General features: G+C 38.0%; 2 protein-coding genes across 3 annotated transcripts; one reads left to right on the top strand and one right to left on the bottom strand.

Moving 5' to 3' along the window:
* The first annotated feature begins 10,557 nt into the window (after positions 1–10,557).
* On the top strand, positions 10,558–17,718 carry LOC104106028 (anthranilate synthase alpha subunit 1, chloroplastic-like). Of its 2 annotated transcripts, XM_009614485.4 has the most exons (12): positions 10,558–10,835; positions 11,100–11,284; positions 11,400–11,589; positions 13,514–13,665; positions 14,105–14,220; positions 14,314–14,560; positions 14,648–14,704; positions 14,893–15,045; positions 15,529–15,609; positions 16,449–16,535; positions 17,079–17,163; positions 17,245–17,718. In XM_009614485.4, the coding sequence occupies exons 1-12, from the start codon at positions 10,685–10,687 to the stop codon at positions 17,508–17,510; spliced, it is 1,770 nt and encodes a 589-aa protein (XP_009612780.1). In that variant the 5' UTR covers positions 10,558–10,684; the 3' UTR covers positions 17,511–17,718. The 2 variants fall into 2 exon arrangements, with proteins under 2 accessions (XP_009612780.1, XP_009612779.1); XM_009614484.4 differs by having other exon boundaries at positions 10,559–10,835; positions 17,079–17,718.
* A 3,958-nt stretch (positions 17,719–21,676) lies between these two features.
* LOC138907868 (uncharacterized) lies at positions 21,677–22,363 on the bottom strand. The gene is made up of 2 exons (XM_070198488.1): positions 22,342–22,363; positions 21,677–22,230 (listed from the first exon to the last, which is right to left on the bottom strand). Exons 1-2 carry the CDS (start codon positions 22,361–22,363, stop codon positions 21,677–21,679), a joined length of 576 nt encoding a protein of 191 aa, XP_070054589.1.
* Between the last annotated feature and the right edge of the window lie 5,203 nt (positions 22,364–27,566).

Here is a 27,566-nt window from a genome sequence, read left to right on the forward strand (position 1 = left end):
GTTCTTATCATATATGTCCCAATCGGAATTTATTTACCACATATGAATCTATTGAAGGTGGAGTTGTCTTGATGGGCAACAATGCTGCCTGCAAAGTTATTAAAAAAGGTACAGTCCGAATCAAAATGCACGATGGTATGGCGAAAACTCTCACCGATGTTAGACATATTCCTGACTTGAAGATAAATCTCATCTCTTTGGGCACTCTAGAATCTCTTGGGTGCAAGTACACAAGTGAAAGTGGAATTCTGAAAATTCTCATGGTGCTCTTGTGATCATGAAAGCACGCAGATCTGGTACGTTGTATACTCTTTTGGGATCTACTGTTACATGTGTTGCTGCAGTTTCAATATCAGATAAATTAGATTCTAACATCACCAAATTGTGGCATATGTCTTACCATCCTCAGCAAAAGAGGTCTATTATGTGGCCAAAGTACTGGTAATATAGAGTTCTGTGAACATTGTGTGTTCGGGAAGCAGAAAAGAGTCAGCTTTAAATCTCCAGCGATTCATAGAATAAAAGCTACTTTGGATTACATTCATTCAGATCTTTGGGGTCCTTCACGTACCTCATCAAAAGGTGGTGTCAGGTATATGTTAACTTTCGTTGATGATTATTCAAGAAAAGTTTGGGTTTATTTCTTGAAAAATAAAAGTGATATTTTCTTAAATTTCAAACAATGGAAAGTTTTGATTGAGAAGCAAATAGGAAAACAGGTTAAGCGGCTTAGAACAGATAATGGCTTAGAATTTTGTAATGATAAATTCAACGAATTTTGCAAGAATGAAGGTGTGGCAGAAAGGATTAATAGAACTCTTTTGGAAAGGGCTCGTTGCATGATTTCAAATGCTGGGTTGACAAACGCCTTTTGGGTAGAAGCTATCTCTACATCTTGTTATATTATCAACCGAGCTCCTTCCGCACCTTTGAATTTTAAGACTCCAGAGGAAATGTGGTCAGGTACTCCTTCTAATTATTCAGATTTAAAGATATTTGGTTGCCCTGCATACATGCATATAAATAATGAAAAATTAGAGCCAAGGGCTAAAAAAATACATTTTCCTTGGGTATGCATCTGGGTGAAAGGATATCGACTATGGTATCATGATCCCACGGCACCAAAATTTATAATTAGCAGAGATGTAACCTTTGATAAATCCTCTATGTTACATTCTAGAAAAGAGTCTTCTAGTTCTTGTAATACAGATAAAGGGAAGAGTACACAGAACCAGGTGGAGTTTGAGATTGGCATTCCTTCTAAGCCAAGCTCATCAACTTTGGAGCAAAATACAGTTGAAACTCCTGAAGTTGAGCCAGAAGCTAAAATTCCTGAAGTTGAGACTCCTAAAGTTGATGACATGCTCATTGCTGCTAAGGATTTAACAGAAATTCACAATTTGAAAGGTCAGATGAAAAGTGAATTTGAGATGAAAGATTTGGGAGCATCTAAGAAAATCCTTGGCATAGAGATCAAAAGAGATCGAAAAGCCAACATGCTATTTCTGATCCAGAAGAAGTACTTGAAGAAAGTCTTGGAGAGGTTTGGCATGAAAGATGCTAAACCAGTTAGTACCCCTCTTGCTGCTCATTTTAAGTTATCAGTTGCTCAATCCCCGTAGTCAGAGAAAGAAGAGAGATACATGGCACAAGTTCCTTATTCCAGTGCAGTCGGCAATATTATGTATGCAATGATTTGTATACGTCTAGAAATTTCACAAGCAGTGAGCGTGGTAAGCAGGTATATGGCTTGCCCTGGTAAAGCACATTGGCAGGTTGTGAAATGGATTCTCAGATACTTGCGAGGTACTTCAAACACACGTTTGGAGTTTGGGAGAAATACTAACACTTTGGTTGATTTTGTAGACTCAGATTATGCAGGTGATCTTGACAAAAGAAGATCACTGATATGCTATGTATTTTGCATTGGTGGTTGCGCTATTAGTTGGAAAGCTATATTACAACATATAGTAGCTTTATCTAATATCGAAGCAGAATATATGGCAGTGACCGGGGCAATCAAAGAAGCCTTATGGTTGAAGGGTCTATTTGCGGAACTCAGTTCACACCAAAGTGGTCTTACCATTTTCTGTGATAGTCAAAGTGCCATTCGCTTGACTAAAGATCAGATGTATCATGAAAGGACGAAGCACATTGATATAAAGTATCATTTCATCCGAGAAACCATTGCTGAAGGAAAAGTCTCTGTTAAAAAGATCAACACTAGAGACAATCCTGCTGACATGTTCACAAAATCTCTTCCATGTCCAAGTTCAAGCTTTGCCTGAACTTGATTGGCATTTATGAAGAATGATTTTGTCCATTGGGTTTTTTGCGGAGAAGGTGGAGCAAATTTACTATATATAAGCTGAAATTAGGCCAATGTGGAGATTTGTAATATGACCATTAATTTGGCTTCTTCTCAAGTTGGGATGACATTTGTCATGACATAATATCCACTATAACAAAATTTGTGGATCATGATATTTGCCATGACATAATATCCACTATTAGGCCAAGGATTTCTTGTTATAAATAGAGGAACTTCTTCTCATTTGTAAACACACCAATTCAAGAGCTTTTCACTCTTGTCTTTCTTTCTCCTCCTTTATTTCATTATAGAGTATTTTGTAAGAGAGTGAGTGTTGGGAAATACCTGTGTGAACCCTTTCTTTGGAGTGATCTTGTGAGGTTATTCTCTTGGGGTATTTGGGACTAATTAGAGTATTTACTCTAATTTTGTACTCTCTTTTGTATTCTTGATTGACATAGTGAAATTGCTCCTCTCCGCTTGTGGACGTAAGTCACCTTGACCGAACCACGTTAAATTTGTGTATTCTTTATCTTCTTTAATTGCCGTTATTATCAACTTGCATTGTATTTGTTATTGTCATTATAACATTGTTTGGCTAAATTCCGCACTACCCGGTTTATCGATCTTAACAAAAAACTGCTTTTTCTTTGTCGTTTTTAAAAAAATTATAAAGTAGCTATCTTCTACGTACCTTTCAGCTAACTGAAAGAGGAAAGGGGGAAAACAAGAATGCGAAATAATTCGACTATTTAATCAATATGTCAACTTTGTTAGAAGGGTTCAAGAATCTCATAATTTAATATAATCACCAATTGAATAAAAGTCGTCGGATGATTATAATAAATGTTGACTTGAATAATAAATAGATAAACAAAAACAAACAACACAAATACACAATATGCAAACGGAAAGTTTGTCGATAAATGAATTAACAGTAAGTAGTTCAAGAAATCGTAAATATTGTTATAGCATAATAACTGACAACTATCCTTTCTGTAAGTCGTAATAATTATTTGGGAGTAGGTTGCAGTTAAGTTTTTCATTGGAAACATTTATTAGATACAACACAAAGTAAAGTACACGGTTTGAAGTTTCGTCATGTTCGTTGTTTTCTCTTCACTTATTTTGCATACTTTCTTCAAGTTGTTTAAATTAATTAGAAGCACTGATTTTTTTTCCTATTGTTTTGGGCGGATACTTAATAATATAAACTCGATCTTGGCTTAATCGGGTTGCGTACTAATTCATATAGAGATCATATTGACGGGATTATAATACATAAATTGGTAATTATTTAATACATAAGCTTCTTTTAGCAGATATTTGGCTTATTGCACCAAAATAAAGATATACAATTTTATTATAAACAAATGAACTAAGAATGTGTTCGATTTTAAACTGGATAGTATTTTATTTACAATTATACTTAATAATATTATACGACGACAAAGGAATTATGTTATAAGATGCGATCAATTTTATTTTTTAAATTATAAAATTTTATTTCTCAGAATAAAAAATAGAAAACGGATAGAGATAACCTTTTGGAAAAGAATGAGCAACAAATTAAAGCTTGCATCTTTTCTTTTCCTTTTAAATATTTGATGCAAGACAATTTAGGAAAAACAATGATATATCAGTGTAATAAGTCGAAATTCCTTTGTGAAGAATTAACAGTAGAACCACTGTAAAAGCAACACCGGTTTAAGTTCAGCTACGTATTCCTGCTTTTGTTTTTTGGAAAAGAGGGGGAAAATCAATGAATTACATTGAACAAGGTTCAAGACCATTTCACGGATGGATACTCAAATTTTACGCTTTCTGCTATACTTGGATAAAGTTGAGGGACTTGTTTGTTATAAAAAATATTTAATAATTTTTATAATACTTAAGTAAAATTAAGTGATATTTTTATTAATAAATATATTTTAGTAATTTTTGTGCAATAATATGAAAGTTAAATGGTCATCTATGAATTACTACATACTTACGAATATCTGTGCAGTGTAATCGGCCATAGCACCAAGGTAATAGAGCATTGAATTTACCGTGAATTCAGATCAAGGTCATGGAAGAATAAATTGAAGAAAAAGTTGTGACACAACTTATTTTTCTTTTGCCACTAAACACTATTCAAAACAATTAAAAAGAGGGACTTATTCATATATATAATACAAACTTATTTACCCTTTTTATCTAAGTTTGCTATTTACCAAAACTAAATAGGTTTTCTTTACAAATCGTATACATTCTTTCTTAAAAATGCTCCCAACTCATTATTAGTATCTTAAATTAAGGGGCATTTTCATACCCATATTGCATAATAGTTTGAAAGGTGTACCCGTTCGGATCTGAAGTAGTTCAATCTCTTCAATGCAATTTCATAAATCAAATCTGAAGTTTTTCGATATTTCAAATGTTCAATCTTTTTATGCAATTTCAGAAATCAAATATGAAGTTGTTCAATCTTTCAAATGCAATTTCAGAAATTCGAATCATAAGTAGTTCAATTTATTAAATGAAACTTCATATTTCGAATCCTTAATTCTAAAACATAAACTTGTTCAACAATCCAATACATGATTCGATGCCCAAATCTACTCCAAATAAGCTCAAATTTGAAACATAACTTTTAAATATCATAAAGAACAAATCTCAATCATTAAATTGTCAAAACAACAACAAATTTAATAAACTCTAAGCAGAAGGAAGAAAAAAACAACAATAAAGATGAAGAGAAAAGTGTATATGTCTGAAGTTATCCAAAAATTAAGTATCAGTTAAACTTTTTTTTTAAAAGTTAATAAAATTCAACGGGTACGCAAAACTGGGCGCCACATGAAAATTACACCATTTTCTTTTTTCTCTCCTCTTCTCTCTCCCTCTTCTTCTAGAGAAATAGCTTAGTTTTCTCCATATCCATGGCAGCAATGGTGAGATAGAGGTAATTAAGGGTGTTGAAAATGGCAATGATCTTCGTAAATAGCAAATTTGATAACAATTTACTAATTTCAGTATAAATTTGGTACAGTTGGTTTTTGGTTATCAAGCTGTCAAATTGTACCAAATTTACATGAATTTCAACAGCTGACAAAAAGTCCAGTAATATAAAATGTCGTATGATCTTTGCATTCTAATCACCAAGCAATTTGTATCAAATTTATACGAATTTTATAAACCTTAATTTGCATTCCAATCACCAAGCTTTCAAATTCGTTAATCTGGTTAACAAATTGATTTCTTTTGATGTCCCAGCAATTTGTTCACATATAGTATAACTTTTTGTAATACCAGCCGTTTGTCCATCGTATAGTATAACTTTCAAACAAATTTGATACAAATTTAATACATCTATAACAACATAAGTACAACTTAAAATAAATTTTATATAATTAATTATACAATATAAAATATATTTACAACTTATTTATAACTTTCACATAAATATTCATACAATTTTAATATAATATTTTCGTATAACTATAATATAACTTTAATACAAATTTAATATATATATACATACAATTTTTTGTAAATTTGAGTATTTATAACTTCAACACAAATATCATGTAATTGTTGATATAGTATATAACTTATTTAGAAATTTCAATGCAACTTTCTTATTGAAAAATACAACTGCAACATATGTTTCTATTTTCCCAAGGTCAGGCATTGGGACAATGGCAATACACAACTAACATTGTCAAATCACTGAAACACTAGATTGGCGCTTTGGAGCAAAAGAAAATATCAGCCCCTTCGCGAGTACGATATGATCAAATAGAGGGTTGAGAAATCGAAGAACCCGATTGACGAACCTCAAAACAAATTTCATACAACTATAGTATAACTTTAATACATATTCTTCATCTTCGATATTCAATATGAAAATTCATCGATAATCAATTTTAATAACACCCCTAAAAATTGAGATATAAATTTCAGAGAATATTTTTGATTATTTGTAATTACACCCAATCAAATAAATAATATTTTTTTTAAAATAAATTCAAAATTAAAGCTTCAAAGTTTTTTGATGACTTTCAATGACTGGCGGGACATCGGATCACGACTGATTTGATGGTGATAAGCCACGACATCAAATCTTGAAGAAGAAAAGAAAAAGGAGATGAAAAAAAAGGAAAACAAGCATAGAGATCCAAAGAAAAAAAAAATAGGAGAGAAAAAAAGAAAATAGAGAGAGACTGAAGAGTTAGATCCGTAGAATTTGATTTCCACAATTAAAAACTAGTTTTAAAGTATTATAGATATGTGAAAACTTAAAAAAAAAAAAACGTAACAGAAAGATCCCCACATTAAGAAACCACACAAAGAGGCTATTAAATATATTTTCTGCGAATCTTGAATATATTTTATTTGTCGTAGATAATCCAATTAGGTAATTTTGACGAACCATACCACATAGCACAGATATTGTGGCTAACGAACGTTGCACACATGAAATAGGCTCGCTAATATGTCCAATGTTTATGCTGCAAATATGATGAAGGCTATTCTTTTCGAAAATCGAAACAAAGGTATCAAAATTCAAAACCTTTCGTTTCCCACCCTTCCATAAATATTACAGATATACTTATTAAATATGCCAAAATTGAAAATGATAACCAAGCACCGGACAAATTGTCACGACCTGAAATTTTCACCTTCGAAACCATGATGATGCCTAATATTTCACTTGCTAGACAAGCCAACGTTAGAATAATATTATCCATTTTAAAATAATTTTTAAATTTATTAATAGCAAAGGAACAAATGCGGAAGTAAGATCTGAAATATAGTGAATAATCCATAAAAACAACGGTGTCTAAATACCATTCCAGAATTGGTGTCACACGTGCACGAGCTTCTAGAATAATACAAATAAAGGTCTGAATAAAATAAAGCTGTATGGAAACAAACACACAGCTAAAGTAAAGTAAACGGGGACTTCAGAACTTCGAACGCCATCCAGTTATACCTCAAGTCTCCTCTGAGTAGCTGAAATCCGAGCAAGTCTATGGTACGTTGTTGGGACCAACTCCGAAATCTGCACAAGAATTGCAGAGTGTAGTATCAGTACAAACCGACCCCATGTACTGGTAAGTGCTGAGCCTAACCTCGACGAAGTAGTGACGAGGCTAAGACAGTTCACTTACATTAACCTGTACGCAATATTAGTAACAACAACAAATAATAAAAATAAATCAGGTAACTCATTTATAATAATTTAAACCAACTCAGCAGTCATAATCCATTATTATTTCAACCAATTTCCGTTATAACGTACAAATCGCTTCCACAATATATTCATTTTCAATCCTCTCATGTAATTATTTTTAATCAAGTATATATTGACTTTTAAATAAGTCTATTGCGGCATGCAATCCGATCCCCCAATATAAACTTTTAACAAGTCTGTTGTGGCGTGCAACCTGATCCTCCAATATGGACTTTTTATAAGTCTGTTCCGGCGTACAACCCGATCCTCCAATATAGACTTTTAATAAGTCTGTTGCGGCATGCAACCCGATCCTCCAATATAGACTTTTAACAAGTCTGTTGCGGCGTGCAACCCGATCCTCCAATATATTCATTTACCAATCCTTATAGAAGAAATTACCCCAATAAATGCAATAATTAATATAAAATTTTAAGACAACAAGCATAGAATTATTATTATTTAATTATAAAACAAACAATGACAAATAACAATTTATTATGAAAATCAAGGAGAAAATAAGCAGTTTAATATTTAATATGCTAAATGTCAAGTAGTAATTAATACACATAATTCAAATAAGATGTAACAATTATTACAGGAATTCAATAATTAATATTTGATAAAGCATATGAGAGAAATAATTATTATAATAATTAATTCGTGATTTAAAACAATTTATGATTTTTCAAGTAAGTATGCAAATAATTAATTTGATGACGTATAGACACTCGTCACCTCGCCTATACGTCGTTCACATGCATTTCACATAACAAATAGTTTAAGGGTTCTATTCCCTCAAGTCAAGGTTAACCACGACACTTACCTCGCTTTAAAATTCCAAACAATTACTCGACCAAAGCTTTTCCTTTTAAATTTGTCTTCAAAAGCTTCAAATCTATTCGATAGTGGGACCTACGTCTCAAATCCCGGAAAAACTCGCGAAATCCGAATACCCGTTCCGCTACGAGTTCAACCATACAAAAATTATCCAATTCTGATGTCAACTCGACCCTCAAATCTTCAATTAAAGTCTTTGAAGATTTCTATCATTTTCAACTCAATCTTTATCCCATTTGAACTAAACACTATTTCCATAAAACCTTATTGATACGTATAAATAATACTCTTACACCCAAGAATTATACTCTTAATCACCCATCATTACCCAAACTCGGAATTGAAGATTAGAGGTTAGAACCTTACCTCTTTGATGAAGAACTTGAGGGATTTTTTTGTTGGATTTCAAGGCTTGGACAAGAATTTGATGAGCAAGACACTTTATCTACTTCCTCTCTCTAGAACACTCTCACTTCTCTCTAAAATCATCAGATAGTTGCCCCAAAACCTATTCATCAAAATAGAGTCGGGTAATGAAAATAGGTAAATGGACCCTCCAAACTCAGGTATGCGATTGCACAATGGATATGCGGGTCGCACAATGGACCACCAAATCGATGCCGAAAACTGGGTTGCGCTGGACAGGTCTGCGACCCATTTTACGGTCGCACAATGTGCTACGAAGAGGAATTCACATAGATTTAGGAAGGGCCTGTTGTATTTGTGTACAAGCTAAAGTTTTTTGAAAAACAAATACCTTTGGTCACTTTCATTGTCAAATAGGTTTTTCCTTCGTATACCTTACTTACATCGCATAGTGATTATGCGATCGCACAATTTACCGCATAATCGTATTTTTCCAGCTTTTGGTAATTTAATCATAACTTTTTTTATGAATATCCAAATGACGAACTGTTTGAAGCGTTAGAAACTAGACTCAAAGATCTTTCATTTGATAGGCAATACAGCATATAATATTTTGTATCATGAGAGTTATTCTCATTTGAAGTTAGGTCTTGTGCGAACTCACTTGAAACTTTAGTCTTATGAAATTTCCAACTTCTACATCCGATTCCGAAACCTATCGAATCAAGTCCGATTGACATCAAATTTTGCATACAAGCCATAAATGACATAACAGAGCTATAAAATTTTTCGAAACGGGATTCCGGCTCCGATATCAAAAAGTCAACCCTGTGGTCAAACTTGGAAATCTTTAGCCTTTAAATTACTAGTTTTCGTTAAATGGTCATAACTTGAGTTATGGACCTCCAAATTAAATTTCGGGCATACGCCCAAGTCCCAAATTACGATACGAACCTATAGGAACTTTCAAAATATTGATCCGGATCCGTTTGCTCAAAATGTTGATCAAAGTCAACTCAATTGAGTTTTAAGGCTCTAGTTCACATTTTAATCCATTTTCACCTAAAAACTTTCCGGAAAATTTTACGGACTTCGCACGCAAGTCGATGAATGACTTTTCGAGGTCTTAGAACACGTAATTAATTATTAGATTTAAAGATGACATTTTGGATAATCACCCAAGTAGTACAAATTTTTTATACGGTGATTATATTTGCCAATCCATCAAACCAAACATGTCGTAATTAGTCATAAATTAAGTTATACAGGAAGAATAATACGAGAAATATAATACCTAAATTAATAAATACTACTATAAAATTATAATATTGATATTGTGGTTGTATTGCCCATTTCATTAGAAAGGATATATGATGTATAATATAAAATTTTACAATGTTATTCTTGTTTTTAAAGTTAATAAAAATTTAAAAGATGAATTTAAGGTTATTCTTGTTTATATATTCTTTATATCATAAAGCTAATCCTCGTATAAATTATTTCATATTCGACTCATATAAACTAATACTGAAATTACTATATAAGATTATATACCGGTATATATTGGAAACGAGACATCAGCCAAATGTGTCCAAAAATAATAAATATCAAATTTTATATCAGGATTATTTTTTTGATTATGTTAACAAAGTTAAAAGTATCAGACTATAAATACTGTAGATAAGATCAGCCATTATTAGAGATAATACTCTCACTACCTATATTGAAAGTGAAGTAGACATTTTCTGAGGTGGAATATTTAAAACGTTTTCAGACATTTAAAACCTGGAATGCGGAGGCAAAGTAGTGTAGTACTTACTAGTAGTATAAATAAGTGATCCCATTTTCAAAGTCACCGTCAAAAATCCCCATTTCACCGTTTCCTCGTTTCTCCTCCTCACTAATTTTGTCTCTTTCTCTTGGTTTGCTATTGTGCTCTTGTAGGAATGCAGTCGTTACCTATCTCACACCGGTTGTTTCCGGCCACCCACCGGAAAGTTCTGCCATTCGCCGTCATTTCTAGCCGGAGCTCAACTTCTGCACTTGCGCTTCGTGTCTGTACACTACAATGCCGCTGCCTTCACTCTTCATCTCTAGGTACCCCCCCCTCTCTCTCTCTCAAGTAAAAATGTCTCAATTTTTTTTTTTTTGAAAAAAAAGAAGTAAAAATGTCCGTACTGATGCCGTTTTTAAATTCAAAATAATCTTATTTCAAGTTGAGTTTCACGAATGTTTTGTTCTTTTTTTTTTTTTTTTTTTGAATCTAGAAGAGCATTTCTTATACTATTGCTGCTTGGGTGCTCCGCTGCTTTGATACGTACGATATGTTTATGTGTATGAGATTTTTTTTGTTTGTTTCAGTTATGGATGAGGACAGGTTCATTGAAGCTTCTAAAAGCGGGAACTTGATTCCGCTGCACAAAACCATTTTTTCTGATCATCTGACTCCGGTGCTGGCTTACCGGTGTTTGGTGAAAGAGGACGACCGTGAAGCTCCAAGCTTTCTCTTTGAATCCGTTGAACCTGGTTTTCGAGGTTCTAGTGTTGTAAGAGGATTTCAAAATTTGACTTTAATTTTACGCTTCTTAATTACTTACCTTTTGGTTATTGATTCGATAATTATCATGATGCTAAATGCCATAGCTGGTTTTAATTTCTTAGGGTCGCTACAGCGTGGTGGGGGCTCAACCATCTATGGAAATTGTGGCTAAGGAACACAATGTGACTATATTGGACCACCACACTGGAAAATTGACCCAGAAGACTGTCCAAGATCCCATGACGATTCCGAGGAGTATTTCTGAGGGATGGAAGCCCAGACTCATTGATGAACTTCCTGATACCTTTTGTGGTGAGGATTTTGTTTTTACTAAATTGTGGTATAAGTTGTTGGATGTGAGGAACTGTTTTTGTTTCCCACTTTCCAGAAGGAATAATAACTGTAGGGCTCTTAATTAACAGCTAGATTTCACTGGATACACAAATGTGCTTATTATAGTGGTTTGTGTTTAAAATTAGTTTTGGGTTTTAGTCAACTGGTGAACTTTCTGACTATGAGGTGCGCTAAAACATTAAAAGCTGCAATTCCTGCTGGTTTCCTGTAGAACTATAATTTATGACAACAATGCGTAAGTAGCTCACTGTTTATGCAATAAATAGCAATAAACTTTTATGTTGGCTGTATGTTGAAGGGAAAATTAGGTTGTAATGATGAAAGTATTTGAGGCATGGATTCAAGGGCAACTACCGCTAGCTCCCCATTTATTTAGAAACAAAGGCTAAGGTGTTAGAAGGGGAGCCTTGGCGTAACTGGTAAAGTTGCTGCCATGTGACCAGGAGTTTACGGGTTTGAATCGTGAAAACTGACTCTTGCAGAAATGCAGGGTAAGACTGCGTACAATAGACCTTTGTGGTCCGTTCTTTTCCCGGATCCCACGCATAGCAGGAGTTTAGTGCACCAGGCTGCCCTTCAGTGGCTAAGGTATTAAGTTTATGGGCTTTTCTTGTCTGGAAGCGGTTCATGATGCTAGATTCCATTTTTCTCCAAATCAGGAAGTTTGGCTAAGGTGTTAGAAGGGGAGCCTTGGCGTAACTGGTAAAGTTGCTGCCATGTGACCAGGAGTTTACGGGTTTGAGTCGTGAAAACTGACTCTTGCAGTATGTGATGGTTAAATACAAATCTTGTACCATTCCATACACAAACTTAAGTGACAAGAGCTCTATGTCACCTGTAATATGGTGGTATAACTATCTGAGTTTTTTGGATGTTTAATGTCACTGATTACATTATTTTTATGTGCATGCTCAAGAAGATCCGAAGAGCGTTCCTTAATTTAGAAATATGCCTTTCGTGCTTGCTTTTGTCTTTATACCAGATCACAAGCTTGTCATGTTCTAAAAATCTCAAGCATAATTAATGCGGTCGTGATAGTCATAAATATTTCCAGATGGCTTGCAATGTGTGGGACTTGGGGATCTAAAATTTGTTGTAGTAGTTAAATAGTAAAGTTAGATATGTATGACATCTATGCGGAAAAAATGTTGCACTTCTGGATATGTTCTCTAACAGTATCCATAAATCAACTCCCCATTTCTCAACCAACTCCAATAATTTTAAATGAACTGTTTCTGTTTGGAGCTTCCATATTATTATTGGTCACTCCGTTCTGTTCCATCTCATTACGGTTTCATTGATGTCATTTTGCATCAGTGTTCAGTTGTCCTTGATAATTTATGAAATATTTGAGAAGGCTACTACACCTTGAGCTCCATGCACATCTGCTGGCATGATAAATCGGTAATCACAAGGAGGATTATTTCTAATGAACACATGGCTTAAGTTGGTATTAAACATGAGAGAGGAAATATACTTTCTTGATATGGAGAGATGATATTTATTCCTGTTTCTAGGATTTATTTATTGCAACAGTGGTTGTCTGCAAGGAGGGAATATTGGTATAGTGCTTAATTTGCACGAGTTGCGTATTCTTTTTCAGGATTTGCATATTATTCCTAATTACTAAATTAGGAGAAGAATAATTATGATGGATAAATGACATATACATTTTCCAATCTCCACCTGTAGTCTATTGATGCTATTATATACAATTCCTCAGAATCATATTCTTCTCAGGAGATTACATGTGGTGCTGTCAGGTGACCGGCATCATTATAAGTACACATATTATACCGCCATTTATTGTACTGTACTGCATTTTTAATAATGTCTCTGACAAAAAATATTAATTCAATGTTCCTGTTATCATTGCTAACAGGTGGATGGGTTGGTTATTTCTCATATGACACAGTTCGGTATGTAGAGAACAGGAAGTTGCCATTCCTAAGGGCTCCAGAGGATGACCGGAACCTTGCAGATATTCAATTAGGACTATACGAAGATGTCATTGTGTTTGATCATGTTGAGAAGGTAGTTTCGTCCAAATAAAGGTTGGAAGAGCTCTTGAGCGGCACTTATGAATAGTCTCTTACTCTTTTACCCAATTTAGTTCTTATCCAGCCTTTTCAAAGTCAAGCTAACATCCGAGTTCTTGATTTACTTGGTGCATATAAGAATCAACTTTTACAGGATGAATGCTTGTGTTAAAGTTGAACCACATGTATGATTAACAAATTTTCCACCTAGGACATAATACAAACACAAGCAATTTAAGTATTATGAATGAATACATACTTCTGTTTTTCCTTTATTATGCACATGTAGAATATTTTCAGCAATTAATGGCATTTTATAGTTTTTCATATTCTAGAATCACCAATTTGCAGTAGATTTCTTTTCTTCCTCTCCCTCTTTGTTACTGTTTCCATGACGCTTAGGAATTAATACTGTAAACTTTTCGTTCCTGCAGAAAGCACATGTGGTTCACTGGGTGCGGTTGGATCAGTATTCATCTCTTCCTGAGGCATATCTTGATGGGAAGAAACGCTTGGAAATATTAGTGTCTAGAGTACAAGGAATTGAGTCGTAAGTCCTTTTTTGTTTTCCTTTTTGCATCAAAACTAGCAATTCAGTAATATTATTTACATATCCACATCTAAGCTTATTTTTATTCTTTAGTCCAAGGTTATCTCCCGGTTCTGTGGATTTCTGTACTCATGCTTTTGGACCTTCATTAACCAAGGGAAACATGACAAGTGAGGAGTACAAGAATGCTGTCTTACAAGCAAAGGAGCACATTGCTGCAGGAGACATATTTCAAATCGTTTTAAGTCAACGCTTTGAGAGAAGAACATTTGCTGACCCATTTGAAGTGTACAGAGCATTAAGAATTGTGAATCCAAGCCCATATATGACTTACATACAAGTCAGTTCTTCTCTTTCACTCTGAGAAGAATATCTGATCCCGGTTGCCTGCTGCAGTTGACTTACTATGTTATCTTTTCTATATCAGGCCAGAGGCTGTATTTTAGTTGCATCGAGCCCAGAAATTTTGACACGTGTGAAGAAGGTAAGAGTGATGATCTTGTTCTTCTCAAACATTTAACCTTAGGTTTAGTTTGGACATTGCTGATTTTCTTACGGAATATTGGAACCAGGGTCCATAGTGTCTCCCTTGTTTTCTGTTCACACATTTTGATTCCTTCATAGTTTTTGAGAGTTTGTAATGTTTATATACGTCATTTGTTCTAATGACAGAGAAGAATTGTTAATCGACCACTGGCTGGGACAAGCAGAAGAGGGAAGACACCTGATGAGGATGTGATGTTGGAAATGCAGATGTTAAAAGATGAGAAACAACGCGCAGAGCACATCATGCTGGTTGATTTAGGACGAAATGATGTAGGAAAGGTTTATTACTGACCATTTCAGCATTTTTGCATCACCAAGAGCTTTGAAATATATCTGGTTCAATGAGTGGGAGAGAACCTTGTTTGGTAGAAAATTAGAAATGGAAATACTAAAAATATTAACTGCTTCCTTTTTCCGCCCATCTTTTTCATGAAATGCTAATATAGAGGGTGTCATGCAGCATGCATTATCTACTTCTACTACCCTCTTTTACATTCTAGCCATATAAAATGCAATGGTCACCCCCCTAACCTTTCCTGTTAGTTGTTACCTCTCTGCTATCACAGTGTTAGTATCTTCTGTTCCACGATATACTTCAGGTAGAGCCTTTTCCAACAGTGATAGAACCCCTAGACGTTGGTTGTTTTATGTAAATACAGCAACTAAACTTATTGGTGCCTCTTTTCTTGTTTCCTGAATATGTTTCGACTTGCACTTGAAAAATATATTGGGTTACCCAACTATTTCCTTTTCTTGCTATAGGTGTCAAAACCTGGTTCTGTGAATGTCGAAAAGCTCATGAGCGTTGAGCGGTATTCCCATGTGATGCACATAAGCTCCACGGTGAGTCCATATTTGATTTCATCCGAGGTTGTACTGGAATCTAAATTGCCTTTGATATTCTTGTTGGGCTCTAGTTTTCCTTTACATTCTGCTCATTCCTGAAAATGCAAATAACATGGACAAAAGAGGCCCAAAAAGAAAAGAAAAGAAATTCCGAATTGATGATATTTTGATGGTTCATATGTGACTATCTCTTATGTTTCAGCTACTGCATGTGTGTCAAATACATTTGCTTGTGCGTTGGTGCTTGTCTGCATGCATCTCATATTTTTTATGACAGTGATGTCTGAGCCAACTTGTGCGAACCTCAGCTATTCCACCGAGTACCTGCTACTTCGTATCAGTATAGGTACCAGGTAACTCTGTCCCCCAAGGCTTAGGCAGGTAGGAAGAAAGCACCTAGTGTTTTTTGCTTCCACTGGGATTTGAACCTGAGACCTCATGGGTTCTCCTACCACTTAATTAACTACTAGGTCATACCTCTGGGTGCCATGCATCTCATATATACTGTTGAAACAAAGAAAACAAGTCAAACGCAACAAAAGATAAGTAGAAGTGGACTCTAAATTCACACATAGCTTCAGACCCTTTGCATTTATATAAGATCAACTAGAGGGAACAGTGGACAGATATTCCATGTCAACAAGGTAAAAGTTGTGTTGAATATTCTTTTTTCAATCAAGAAAATATACAGTGGATTACATCTCCCAAAAAATGATCTTTGGTTGTTCCATGTGAGGCAACATCTGACTTCCTACTACTGGGAGTAGCTAGATGACATTTAAGAGCATGATTACTTCTTACAGGAATCACATTATGACATATTTTCTTCACCACAGGTCTCTGGAGAGTTGCTTGATCATTTAACCTGTTGGGATGCACTACGTGCTGCATTGCCTGTTGGGACCGTCAGTGGAGCACCAAAGGTTAAACTCTTGACTTTAAATTAGCTGGTCTTTCATTGTTGATGGAATTTTAATTTCAAGTTATTACCTTCTCTTAACAAACATGGGCCCCCCCAGGGCCTAGCTCAAGTGGCAAAGGGTGGTGGATTTGTGTCTTAGGTCACAGGTTCAAGCCCCCACACCATGCAAAGCGAAGCCTGGTATTTAAAGGGAGGGCCCATTATCCACCGAGTTTCGAAGGCTGCGGTTGGTCCAAAGGATCAGCCCTAGACGGATTTCTCGGTCATAAAAAAAAAACAAAAAACAAACAAACATGGGAATGTAGAGGCGATGTTGCATTCTGCACTGATACTTGCTTAAAGTGTCACTGATCTGTATCTGTTTGTCCTACTATGAGGACCAGAGGAAGAGTTCCACTGATTTCCAATCTACCAGCAAATCAACATCATTTTAAAGGACAAAAGAAAATTCCAACTTCATTTATTAGATTTAACTATCAAAAGTTGTACACGGGGGAAAGATTTCAAGTCCTGCTCTCTGTTCATGTATCATGCTATGATCCAGGTAAAGGCCATGGAGTTGATTGATCAGCTAGAAGTAGCTCGGAGAGGGCCTTACAGTGGTGGGTTTGGAGGCATTTCCTTTTCAGGTGACATGGACATCGCACTAGCTCTAAGGACGATGGTATTCCTCAATGGAGCTCGTTATGACACAATGTATTCATATACAGGTGCCAGCAAGCGTCAGGAATGGGTTGCTCATCTCCAATCCGGGGCTGGAATTGTGGCTGATAGTAATCCTGATGAGGAACAGATAGAATGCGAGAATAAAGTAGCCGGTCTGTGCCGAGCCATTGACTTGGCCGAGTCAGCTTTTGTAAAGGGAAGACACAAACCGTCAGTCAAGATAAATGGTTCTGTGCCAAATCTATTTTCAAGGGTACAACGTCAAACATCTGTTATGTCGAAGGACAGAGTACATGAGAAAAGAAACTAGCGAATATGAAGATGTACATAAATTCTAAAGTGGTTTTCTTGTTCAGTTTAATCTTTTACTGGATTGAGACTGTAGTTGCTGAAGATAGTTGTTTAGAATGACCTTCATTTTGGTGTTCCTGAAAGGACAGTGCACATATATAGCAAATTGATCAAATGTTCAATCCTTGTATGCGGGTGAGAATCAATGCCATCAGCAATTTGGAAAAGCTCCTTGCGACGCTGTGAACAATTAGCACTTCGTTGTCTTTGGCTTAATAGGAAGTTTTCAAACTGAAACATCTTTCCAACTTTTAAGGAACGTACATTCAGCTGACTTCCTTTATAAATTAAAACTGTAATTTAGTTTTGTGTGCATATGTGAGTGAAGGAACCGGAATCAGACTACCTGAGAGAAATTATCAACCTGGTGGTATACAACAACAACAAACCACTAAAATCCCACAGGTGAGGTATGAGTAGGGTAGGATGTACATACCTTACCCCTACCTCGGAGGGATAGAAATGCTGTTTCCGAGAGACCCTCAACTCAAGAATACGAAAATAGACAGTAGAATCCGTGACAACAATAAAAATCAGAAAAATAATATAAGCGTAGTAGGAAATAGAAAATAGATGAAAAGCAATAACAACAATCAGTAATAATGCAACAGTACTATAAAAAAATGAAAAAATAGTATGGACACAACATACACCACTACCAGTCCAAGAAATACCCTAACATACTAGCCCCACCCCCGGTACGAAGGAGAAAAACGCTCGACTCCCTCCTTACCTTGATCGACCTCCACAACTTCCTATCAAGAGCTATGTCCTCAGAAATCTGAAGTCGCGCCATGTCCTGCCTGATCACCTCACCTCAATACTTCTTAGGCCGCCCTCTACCTCTTCTCATACCCACCAAAGCCAACCGCCCACACCTCATAACCGGGGCATCTTGACTTCTCCTCCCCACATGCCCGAACCATCTAAGTCTCGCTTCCCGCATCTTGTCGTCTGTGGGAGCCACACCCACTTTCTCCCGAATATCTACATTCTTAATCTTATCCAATCTAGTGTGCCCACACATCCATCTCAACTTCCTCATCTCTGCTACTTTCATCTTCTGGATATGAGAATAATTCTTGACTGGCCAACACTCAGCTCCATATAACGTGGTCGGTCTAACTACCTCTATATAGAACTTGCCCTTAAGTTTCGGTGGCACATTCTTGTCACATAGGACTCCAGACGCTAACCTCCATTTCATCCACCCCACCCTTATACGATGCGTGACATCCTCGTCTATCTCCCCACCCCCCTAGATAATTGACCCAAGGCACTTGAAATTTCCTCTTGGGGATGACTTGTGAGTCAAGCCTCACGTTCAAGTCTGCTTCCCCCGTCACGTCGCTGAACTTGCACTCCATATATTATGTCTTAGTCCTACTCAATTTGAAACCTTTAGACTCAAGGACCTGTCTCCAAACCTCCATCCCCTCGTTAATGCTGCATCACATTTTATCAATCAGAACTATATCATCAGCGAACAGCATACATCATGGCACCCCCCTTAAATATGGTGTGTGAGTGCATCCATCGACAAGACAAATAAGAACGAGTTGAGCGCAGATACTTGGTGCAACCCCATAACAACCAAAAAATGCTCCAAGTCACCATCCACAGTCCTAACTTGAGTCTTAGCTCCATCATACATGTCCTTTATCACCCTAATGTAAGCTACCAGCACACCTTTCACCTTCAGAAATCTCCAAAGAACCTCCCTAGGAACATTGTCATACGCTTTCTCAAGGTCAATAAATACTATGTGCAAATCCTTCTTCCTATCCCCATGTACTGTTCCACCAACCTCCTGATAAGGTGGATAGCTTCCGTAGTCGAACGACCTGGCATGAACTCGAATTGGTTGCCTGATATAGATACCGCCCTCCTCACCCCTCCTTCCACCACACTCTCTCAAACTTTCATGGTATGACTTAGTAACTTGATACCCCTATAATTGTTACAATTATGAATATCACCTTTGTTCTTATACATCGGTATCATCGTGCTCCACCTTCATTAATCTGGCATCCTCTTCGTTCTGAAAATAATATTAAACAGCGCAGTCAACCATTTTAAACCTCCTCCACATACACACCTCCATAGTTCTACCGGATCTCGTATGGCCCGATAGCTCTGCCCCTACTCATCTTGCGCATAGCACCCACGATCTCCTCAATATTAATACGCCTACGGTACCTAAAGTCTTGGTGACTCTCGGAGTGGCCCAATTTCCCTAGCACAATATCTTTGACTCCCTCTTTATTCAGAAGTTTATGAAAGTAAGCCTGCCATCTCCACTTAATCTGGGCATCTTTCGTAAGTACTCCACCTTCCTCATCTTTCATGTACCTTACTTGGTCCAGGTCACGAGCCTTCCCCTCTCTCGCCTTGGCCAGCCAAAATAACTTTTTGTCCCCTCCTCTGTCCCCCAGATCCTCGTACAGACGACCAAACACAGCATTCTTAGCCTCAGTGATCGCTAACTTTGCCTCCTTCCTAGCTTCTTTATATCTTCCTTTGTTCGCTCTCCTCTCATCCTCGTTTGTGCTTGATCGAGTCCAAGCCTATACTACTATTGAGTAGCGAGGGTGGTCGATGCAGTTTTAACCCAACTAGGTCGGGATCGAATCCACATGGAGTTAATGTTTGGAATCAGGTTCATATCTAAGCTCGATGCGGGTTTTGAATCTAATTACACTTCCACAAGTTTGGGTTTGATTTCTACTTCTAACTTTACTCTAAAGATTGCAATAATTGAAACTAAGGACAATATTTTTATTGTTGATTTTCAAATGTTTAAAGAGGCTAGGGTAGTGACTTCTACCTAGGTGGATATCTAACGGGTAGCAAAATCTAGGGCAAGCTTGATTAGTTGAGATTTTAATATATCTATCATACCCGGGTACTCACTCTATACCTCTTGGTAGTTTGAGTGATTTTGCCCAGTTTGGCTTTCTCAAGTCCAAATGGGTATTCATGCAAATCAAGTGACATTAACTCAAGTTGGGTATTACTATCTCTAGGTTTAACTCTTTAATTGGGGATATCAATTTCTTGAGTTCACCCTAATTCCTTGTTAGCCTAGTTTTCCTAGACTTAGTCCTTCTTTCTCAAGTAGAGACTAAGTCATAAAGGCATGAATCAATGTTTGCAACTATTAATTCTTGAGTTCTAGCAAGAACTAGGCTAAATATCACTAACTCATTCACATTCAAGCCCTAAAATCAAATACCCATTAAATACCCATACTAGGGTTGAGTCACAACCCTAGCTATGAGTTTAGCTACTCATGGAAATAACAGAAGTTAAAGATAAAATGAAGATAAAATTCATAATATTAATTTATGGAATGAAAATCTAATGTTAAGAAGTGAATCTAGTACAAAATTTCCGAAAACAGAAAAGTCAGTCATCTCAGGTGCTCATACAAAACATAACATCACCTAAAAATGACAAAAAGTTCTATTTATACTAAGTTGAAAATATCTAACAAAAATGCCCCTACGGAGGTTGTGCGGCCGCATAATTCTGAGTGCGGCCGCACTCTTACTTTTGCGGCCGCATAATTTTGATGCGGTACGCGTTCTTCTCTTTTGGATCTGGGTTGAGGTGAACTTTCGCGGACCGTATAATTCTAAGTGCGGCCGCGCTCCAGATTATGTGGCCGCATAAAAGTGATGCGGTCCGCACTTGATTGAGTTTGGCTTGAAATCAACTCTCTGATTCTTCATCTTGCGGACCGCATAATTTTGATCGCGGCCGCACAAGGGACTTCCGCGGCCCCCCAAGTTGTCAGCTCTCTGAATCTCAGTCATCGCGGTCCGCGTAATTTCAATTGCGGCCGCACAGGGACTTTCGCGGCCGCACATTTCTGGTGCGGTCCGCGCTCATCATTTAGCCCAAAATCACACTCTCTGAATCTCCCTCTCGCGGACCGCATAATTATGATTGCGGCTGCATCATGGCTTTCGCGGTCGCACAATATTTGTGCGGTCCGCACTTCAGACCTCTTTGCCCAGCCTTGATTTTTGTTCAACTTTTGACTCCTTTGTGAGTTGATTTTGACTCCTTTTGACTGTTCTTCTTCTTCTTCTTCTTAAAATGGTAACCTTCAGTAGCACCCTAGTAGCGACACTTCGACATCTGCTCCTTTGCCGTCGCCGTCGCAGGTGCTGTTACAGGTAAGTCCACTTCTCTTTTTCCAGCCTCTCTCTCTCTCTCCCTCTCCCACTCTCTTTCTCTCTCCTTTTTCTTCTTTTCTCCTTTTCTCTTTCTCTCTCTCTTCTTTCTCTTCTTTTCCGTTCTTGCCGCCGGAGTCGGGACGTGCATGTTCCAGGCGAGTTGGTGCAACTCCGCTGACCCTTGATTTCCAGCGACCCTTCTGGTTTTGCTTTTTTCGGCGACCCCTGCTCCATCTTCTTCTTCCCTTCTCTCTCTTTCCCTTTCTCTCTCCCCCTCCCTTGTATGTGTGTGGGTGCGTCTGTTTCTTTGGACAGGTGCAGCTTCTTCCCGGCGAGGACGGACTATTTCCCGATGTGTTAAGATTACCGGCAAGTTTCGTAAATTCCGGTGACTTTCGAACAGCTTTCCGACTGGACACAGCAGGACTTGCCAGTGCTCTTGAGCAGATCTGACATACTTCAGGAAATCTTGCTCCAGGTTCTTTCGTTCTATATCTGGTACTCGTGGTATCGATATTTTTATTGTATTTTTTCTGCTTGCGGGAGTTGGTACCTCCCGTTTTCCAGTTTTCCTTTGTTGTGTGAGTTAAATTGCTGACATCTTACCTCGTACTAGTTTATTTACCATATTAGTATGCCTGTTGTTGCAACTTGTATTCTTCTAGTTTGGTATGTTGCCTTATGTGATAGTGATTCCCCTTACTCTGCCGTAGGTAGAGTGGCTGTGGTCTGGGATGGTTGAGTGAGGTCATGTCCTCGGGGGGAACGGGGGGTGGGGCGGGAGGTAGGGCAGGGTTTAGGGGGTGGGTGGGGCGGGAGGCAAGGGAGGTAAAGGGAACAAGGGTGTCTGTAGGTTGAGAATTGGGTCATGGAACGTAGGTACATTTGACGGATAAATCTATAGAGTTGGTGAAGATCCTCTAGAAGAGGAGGGTCAATATAGCGTGTGTCCAGGAGACAAGGTGGGTAGGGTCGAGGGCGAGGGACGTGGACGGGTATAAACTTTGGTACTCAGGAGTCCAGAAAGGTAAGAATGGAGTGGGCATCTTGGTGAATAGGGAACTTAGAGAGTCTGTGGTTGATGATTTGCGAACTCTAGCTTTCGGAAGAGGGAGTGGCATTTGGTTACTTTTCAAAATACGGTGGCGAAGACCCAGATTGACTATCTCCTCCTTAGGAGGTGTGACAGAGGGTTGTTCAAGGATTGCAAGGTGATTCCGGGTGAGATACTCGCGACGCAGCATAGGCTCTTGGTGATGGACGTTGGTATTATGTTAAAGAGGAGGAAAAGGTCTACTCGAGGAAGACCGAGAATCAGGTGGGGAACCTTAACTAAAGAAAAAACCCCAAGCATTGGAGGGGCGGTTGTCGGTTATGGGAGCTTGGAGGAGCAGTAGTGACACGAGCACTATGTGGTCAGTGACAGCAGACTGTATTAGGGAGGCTGCGAGAGAGGTGTTAGGGGTCTCGACGGGTGTCTCTGGTGGGCACAAAGGAGACTGGTGGTGGAATGAAGTGGTCCAAGGGAAAGTGGAAGCAAAGAAGGCGGCGTACCTGAAGTTAGTGGGGAGCATAGGTGAGGAGGAGAGGCGAGTGTGCATGGAGAGGTATAAGGCAGCTAGGAAGGAGGCTAAGCTGGCGGTCACAGAGGCTAAAACTGCGGCTTATGGTCGTATGTACGAGGAATTAGGGGAAAAAGGTGGGGAGAAGAAGTTATTCCGGCTAGCCAAGTTGAGAGAGAGGAAGGCTCAGGATTTGGACCAAGTGAGATGCATCAAAGACGAAGATGGTAGAGTATTGATGGAAGATGCCCAAATTAAGAGGAGATGGCAGACTTACTTTCATAAACTTCTGAATGAAGAAGGGGATCGGGATATTGTGCTAGGCGAATTGGAACATTCCGAGAGCCACCGTGACTTTGGGTACTGCAGGGGTATCGAGGTTGAGGAGGTCGTGGGAGCTATGCGTAAGATTAGTAGGGGCAGAGCGACCGGGCCAGATGAGATTCCGGTGGAATTTTGGAAGTGTGTGGGGAGAGCATGTTTGGAGTGGTTGACTAGGTTGTTTAATATTATTTTTAAAGGGAAAATGATGCCGGATGAGTGGAGGTGGAGTACGGTGGTTCCATTGTATAAGAACAAAGGTGATATCCAGAGTTATAACAATTATAGGGGTATCAAATTACTGAGTCATACCATGAAAGTGTGGGAGAGGGTGGTTGAAGCGAGGGTGAGGATGACAGTGTCTGTATCCGACAACCAGTTCGGGTTCATGCCGGGTCGTTCGACTACAGAAGCTATACACCTTGTTAGAAGGTTGGTGGAACTATACAGAGAGAGGAAGAAGGATCTGCACATGGTGTTTATTGACCTAGAGAAAGCGTATGGCAAGGTTCCTAGAGAAATTCTATGGAGATGCCTGGAGACAAAAGGTGTGTCGGTTCCCTGCATTTTGGCGATTAAGGACATGTATGATGGGCTAAGACTCGGGTTAGGATAGTAGGAGGCGACTCTGAGCATTTGCCGGTTGTAATGGGGTTACACCAAGGTTCTGCGTTCAGTCCGTTCTTATTCACCCTGGTGATGGACGCGTTAACATACCATATTCAAGGGGATGTGCCATGGTTCATGCTATTCGCCGATGACATAGTTCTGATTGATGAGTCGCGAGCCGGTGTTAATGAGAGTCTGGAGGTTTGGAGACATGCTCTTGAGTCTAAGGGTTTCAAGCTGAGCAGGACGAAGACGGAATACCTGGAGTGTAAGTTCAGCGCTGAGCCATGGGAAGTGGGCGTGGATGTGAGGTTTGATTCGCAGATCATCCCAAGTAGAGGCAGCTTCAAGTACCTTGGTTCGGTAATCCAGGGGGAGGGGAGATCGACGAGGATGTCACACACCGTATTGGGGTAGGATGGATGAAGTGAAGGTTAGCATCTGGAGTCCTGTGTGACAAGAGAGTGCCACCGATACTCAAAGGTAAGTTTTATAAAGCGGTGGTTAGGCCGGCCATGATGTATGAGGCTGAGTGTTGGCCCGTTAAGAACTCACATATCCATAAGATGAAAGTAGCAAAAATGAGGATGTTGCGGTGGATGTGCGGGCACACTAGGATAGATAAGATTAGGAATGATGATATTTGGGAGAAGATGTATGTGGCTCCTATTGATGACAAGATGTGGGAAGCGAGGCTTAGATGGTTCAGACATGTTCAGAGGAGAAGCCCAGATGCTCCGGTATGGAGGTGTGAGCAGCTGGTTGCGGAGGGCACGGGAAGAGGTAGAGGGCGGCCTAAGAAGTATTGGGGAGAGGTGATCAGGCAGGATATGGCGAGGCTCCAGATTTCTGAGGACATGACACTTGGTAGGAAGATGTGGAGGTCGAGTATTAGGATTGTAGGTTAGGAGGTAGTTGAGTCGTGCCTTACTTCGTACCATGGTGGGACTATCCATGTAGGGTTTTTGTATAAGATAGCTAGCGGGAATGTTGTGGCTTACTATTTCTCTTTTCAGTGCGTGTCCTATTTACTAGCTATCGCTTTTTCTTTGCATCTTTCTTCTAGATTTCATGGTGTTCCTATTTTTCTTATGACTGTTGTGGTGATACTAATATTTACTAATATTGTCTCCCTTTGCTTTGCATCTTTCTTATGGATTTTATGGTGTTCCTATTTATCCTATGATTGTTGTTGTGATACTAATATTGTCTCCCTTTTTGTCCTTTTGTCTTTTTGTTTTTTGAGCCGATGGTCTTTCGAAAACAGCCTCTCTACTCCTTCGGGGTAGGGGTAAGGTCTGCGTACACACTACCCTCCCCAAACTCCATTAGTGGGATTTTACTGGGTTGTTGTTGTTGGCTCATTTTTAACAATTCCTGCAAGCAAGCATATTTCATTAGTTTCCGGGAATACCTTCAAGCATTTTTGGCCTAAAACACAAGTAAAAGAGAGCAAATAATAGGTTAAAATCCCCACTTATCAACACCCCCAAACTTAAGCTTTTGCTTGTCCTCAAGCAAATAAGGTAATTCCCACCTCCACTAGAAAAAAAGATATTTCAGTTGGCCTAAGGTGAATCAATCATGCATCAATTGGGACTAACAATTACCCTCAACACAAATGAATTATCAACAACACCATATTTTAACCTTTTGAGTACCATAGTTTTAATGTGACTCTAGAGCATCAAGAGTTGACTTAATTCACCAAGGAAGCTCGCTTTATCACGTAGGTTATTGTGGAACCCAAACTCCTCCCCCTCTACTCTTCATGAGCAAATCTCACTTTAGAATGTAACACTCAAAACAAGGATTGTGAAGAATTCACTTATCTCTCTCAAAAGAATGTCACAAGTCCAGCTCTAAGTACCATAAGCTTGCCCCTATGTAAATCACCACTAATGTATGCTCACTCAACTTGAAATCATATAGGGCTTTTGCAGGAATGTAATGAAGGCGTTTGGATCAAGGTAGGACTTATCAGCATATGATGGTTTCATCTTTCCTTAAGCACTCTATTTCCTCTTTTTGGCTCATACTTTCTTGACTCTTTGAGTCATTTTCTTTTTCCTTAGGGGAACTAGAGAGACGTAATGTCACTCGTTCTTACTCAGGACAGTCATTTTTCTCCTTTTTTAATCACTCCATGCCTTTCATCATTGCTTTCTTTGAATCCCTTCAACTTTCTACTTTATTCACTTTCTTTTTGACATATTTCTTTTTGGCCTTTCTTCCTTTTCTTTGACTTCCCTTTTCTTAATTTCTTTTTTTTGTTCTTTGTATCTTTTATCACTTTCACATTTCTCGTCTCTTCCCCAAACTTATGCTTTTGCCAATTGTATCAAGAATGCTAAGGAAAGATCGGGTGCCAAGAGAGGGTCATTATAAAACGGATAAAGGCTTGTAACATGGCTATTGAATGAAAAAGGGCTTCGGCTCAAAGGGGTTGACTAGGGATATCACATTGGTAGGCTACGGAAGCTTTCAAGTTTCAAATTGGATCAAGGAGAGCCTACAATCATTTCTCAAGTCGAGCTACACTTAGAATTTTGCCTAGACAAACATTCAGGGCAAGTTCTAGACTTATTGGTACAAAACTTGGACTTTCAATTAAATACCTCACCTCTCAAGCTGCTGGATTGTTAAAGAGAACAGAATCGAGGACCCACAACAACCCTAGCTAAGATTGAAAATCACAAATGGCTCAAAAAAACCACTCGATGATTGTTTTAGTCAACACAAGAGTCTAAAGGACATGACTAGAGCTATTCTTTGCCAATTAACTTGTTTCTAACCATAAGGTCGAAGGTAAATGTGTTAGTACCAAGTGAAGCCTGCTTGAGATACTTTTATTCATTACTACTATATATTCAAAAACATAAAGAAAATGGACTCAATCCCTTAAGAAGGTTGTCACGCCATCCATTGTTGGGAAGAGTCACCAGTTCACACAATATCCACCTTTGGAAAGAACCGCGGCATTAAGAAAACTAAAGGCTTATTGTTCACACAAAACGTAAAAAGAAGCTAACAACTTAAAAAGAAGCTAGTAAAATAAATAAGAAGCTATGCTACTAAGGAAAAACAACGAAAGAAGTTATGAAGTAAACTACAGAAAGTAGACTGAATATGTACAAAATGAAGTAAAGCGAATATATACATAATGGAAATGAAAATATACATCGAATGGTAAGAATATATACATACAAAAAGTGAAAATAAAGATAAATAAATATAAAGAAAAATAGTATAATGGTTATTACATACCAAATGTCACCCCCCAAATGAAAAATAACATTGTCCTCAATGCTCATAACAAATAAGAACATGTAAAAGGGG

Source organism: Nicotiana tomentosiformis, chromosome 3 (genome assembly GCF_000390325.3).
Source record: "Nicotiana tomentosiformis chromosome 3, ASM39032v3, whole genome shotgun sequence".
Taxonomy (NCBI): domain Eukaryota; kingdom Viridiplantae; phylum Streptophyta; class Magnoliopsida; order Solanales; family Solanaceae; genus Nicotiana; species Nicotiana tomentosiformis.

Bases quoted from the DNA above. Each gene is read 5' to 3' on its own strand.
- LOC104106028 (XM_009614484.4), top strand. From the start codon at position 10,685: ATGCAGTCGTTACCTATCTCACACCGGTTGTTTCCGGCCACCCACCGG. The intron at 15,046-15,528 runs GTTTATTACTGA...TTCTTGCTATAG, and splicing joins GACGAAATGATGTAGGAAAG to GTGTCAAAACCTGGTTCTGT. The intron at 15,610-16,448 runs GTGAGTCCATAT...TCTTCACCACAG, and splicing joins TGATGCACATAAGCTCCACG to GTCTCTGGAGAGTTGCTTGA.
- LOC138907868 (XM_070198488.1), bottom strand. From the start codon at position 22,363: ATGGTAAATAAACTAGTACGAG. The intron at 22,231-22,341 runs GTAAGATGTCAG...CACGAGTACCAG, and splicing joins GGTAAATAAACTAGTACGAG to ATATAGAACGAAAGAACCTG.